Here is a 2,507-nt window from a genome sequence, read left to right as displayed (position 1 = left end):
CCTGCTATTTCAAATATATCTTTGAATTAATGGTTTGATTCTCATATATAGAGCATGAACAGAAAACTGGTTTTCTTATTACTCAAGGGTTTTTAAGTATTGTGCAACATGAGTTTAAAAATATATAACAATCAGAAGCGACTTAGAGGGTAATAATAACTGAATCTTTATATTAATTAATCAATAATTGATAATTTGGTAAAAATTACTAATTAACCTACTATCACAAGTTAAACGATATTAATAGTGTAACATTAATGATTAAACTGACCTTTTAAATTGTAATGCTTAAAAGAAAGGTTTGTCAATTAAAATGGCTTGAATCGCTATAAGAGAGAAATCGTATTTATATTTAGTTAATAACCAATATTCTTTCACTTATAATACTCAAAAGTTCATCCCCAAACTTTACACCTTTCCCCCCTCTAAAATTTTCCCTATATAAGCAACTGCCTCCAAGGGAGACTTCAATTCATTCAACACCAACAAAAACCAAAAAGAGTTAGACAAAAAAGTAACGTACAAACACACACTATACTCTCAATCTAAAGCTCTATGGAAACTACTTCCACACTTTTCACTCAAGATCAATTCTTGAACTTCCACTACTCAAGAAGATTACTTGTAGCAGCCACTCCACAATTGGCTCCGTCGCCGGCGGCCGGAAACAGCCACGACCCAACAGATTTACTACTAGTGAACGATATCCCCATTGATACAAATGTTGTGCCAGTCTTGTCTGTAATTTTATGTGGCTTGATTTGTTCACTTTTCTTGAACTCCATTATAAAGTGTGCATTTAAGTACTCTAGCCTAATGTTAACAGACTCATCCTCAAACCATAGAAGCACTTCTACAGAAAAGCTAGCCAATAAAGGAATCAAGAAGAAAACCCTCAAAACATTTCCAGTTATAACTTACACTACTGGATTGGAACATCCAGGAATTGATGACTCTGAGTGTGTAATTTGCTTATCAGAATTTGGAGTTGGAGAGAAAATTAAGGTTCTGCCTAAGTGCAACCATTGCTTCCACGTCAACTGTATTGATAAATGGCTGAATTCACACTCTTCTTGCCCTATTTGTAGGCATTGCCTTATTGAAACTTGTCAAAAAAGTGTGAATGGAGACAGTTCTGTTACTACAACTGCAATTCCAAATTCTCAGGTAGCTAACAATATCTCATCATCATCAGCAACAGTTCAAGAAATCATAATTAGGATTGAACCACTCCAACGTGAAGATGTGGTATCTAGCAATTAATACTAGGTATATAAGAATAGGAGTAGCTAGCTTTTATGACACATTCATTTAAAGCTTAGTTTTTACTTGTTTACTTGTGATCTCTTTTTTCTTTTTCTGTGTTGGGGGGATTATGTTAGCTAGAGTATATATGGACAATGTAATTTTGTAATGATTCATTATAAGTTGTACATAAATGAATACTTGTAATAGATGCAAGAGTGAAAGGGTAAGACCAATGCATAAAGTTATTAACTATCAGCTTTTGCACTTTGGATTGTTTTATGAGTTCACAGTAACATTCTCATTACGAATAATTGTCCTCACTGCTATACAACTGAAGATGTTAATCATATCTTTTTCCAGTGTCCCAAAACCTCTCCCTTATGGAATGTACTCAATATTATGTCACCAAATGATAACTAGCAGTTCTGGACCTAAAATGGTCAAAAGACATAATCTGCCTTCCATATAACATGATTAACTTTTCACTCTCTATAATAATACAAATTATCGAATATTTGGTTAAATCGTAACGGTAACACATTTAATAATTTGTCACACCATGTCCAGACCAAAAAAAAAAATCCTCAGGAAGAGTTATATTATTTGATAAAGAAATGAACTTTGGATCTAACTAATACCCATACCCACCGATGTGGACAATCAATGCCATCATGTCAAGAAGACTCGTAATAATAACATGTATCTTTTATAGTAAAACTAATTCAATAGCCTAAAAATAAAAAAATAAACTTGCTATAACCATATAATATACACGGATAGTAATAACAAATATTTATAGTACTGTTTCCCTACCATGTGGGATTTCCGATAACCAGTTCAAGGACCACGTAAAGTTGTAAACTAATAGTTAGAAATATTCATACTTAAATAAGTGGAGTACTATCTTTCGATAATGCCCTTTCTTAATTTCTTTCTTTTTTAATTCTTCTTTTCATTTGGTTCGTTATCTCTTCAGAAATCCACACACTAACTTGGTTTTTCGGAAGTGGCCATGTTGCTCTGGAGCCATGAACCTGCAATATAAATTAAAGTATCCATTTTTAAGACATAATAAAAAAGATAAAAGGGATAAGGCTGCTTCAGACTTTGGAACTTTTTTTGGTGGATTCAAACTCAATTTCTACGTTAATTAAATAGTGTGTGTTGTAAGTAGAAGTGACAAAATAGTTAAAAGAAAACAGTTAATCATTCATTTTATCCATTAAAAATGGGTTGGATAATGATTTTTTAAAAAAAAT

The 2,507-nt window shown here is 32.3% G+C and overlaps 1 protein-coding gene across 1 annotated transcript; it reads left to right on the top strand.

Annotated features, from left to right (window-relative positions):
* The first annotated feature begins 555 nt into the window (after window positions 1-555).
* LOC104095435 (RING-H2 finger protein ATL78-like) lies at window positions 556-1,263 on the top strand. The gene has a single exon (XM_009601578.3). It carries the CDS (start codon window positions 556-558, stop codon window positions 1,261-1,263), a length of 708 nt encoding a protein of 235 aa, XP_009599873.1.
* The last annotated feature ends 1,244 nt before the right edge of the window (window positions 1,264-2,507 follow it).

This window comes from Nicotiana tomentosiformis, chromosome 5 (genome assembly GCF_000390325.3).
Source record: "Nicotiana tomentosiformis chromosome 5, ASM39032v3, whole genome shotgun sequence".
NCBI classification, from domain to species: Eukaryota; Viridiplantae; Streptophyta; class Magnoliopsida; order Solanales; family Solanaceae; genus Nicotiana; species Nicotiana tomentosiformis.
This window is presented reverse-complemented; position numbering and strand designations above follow the sequence as displayed.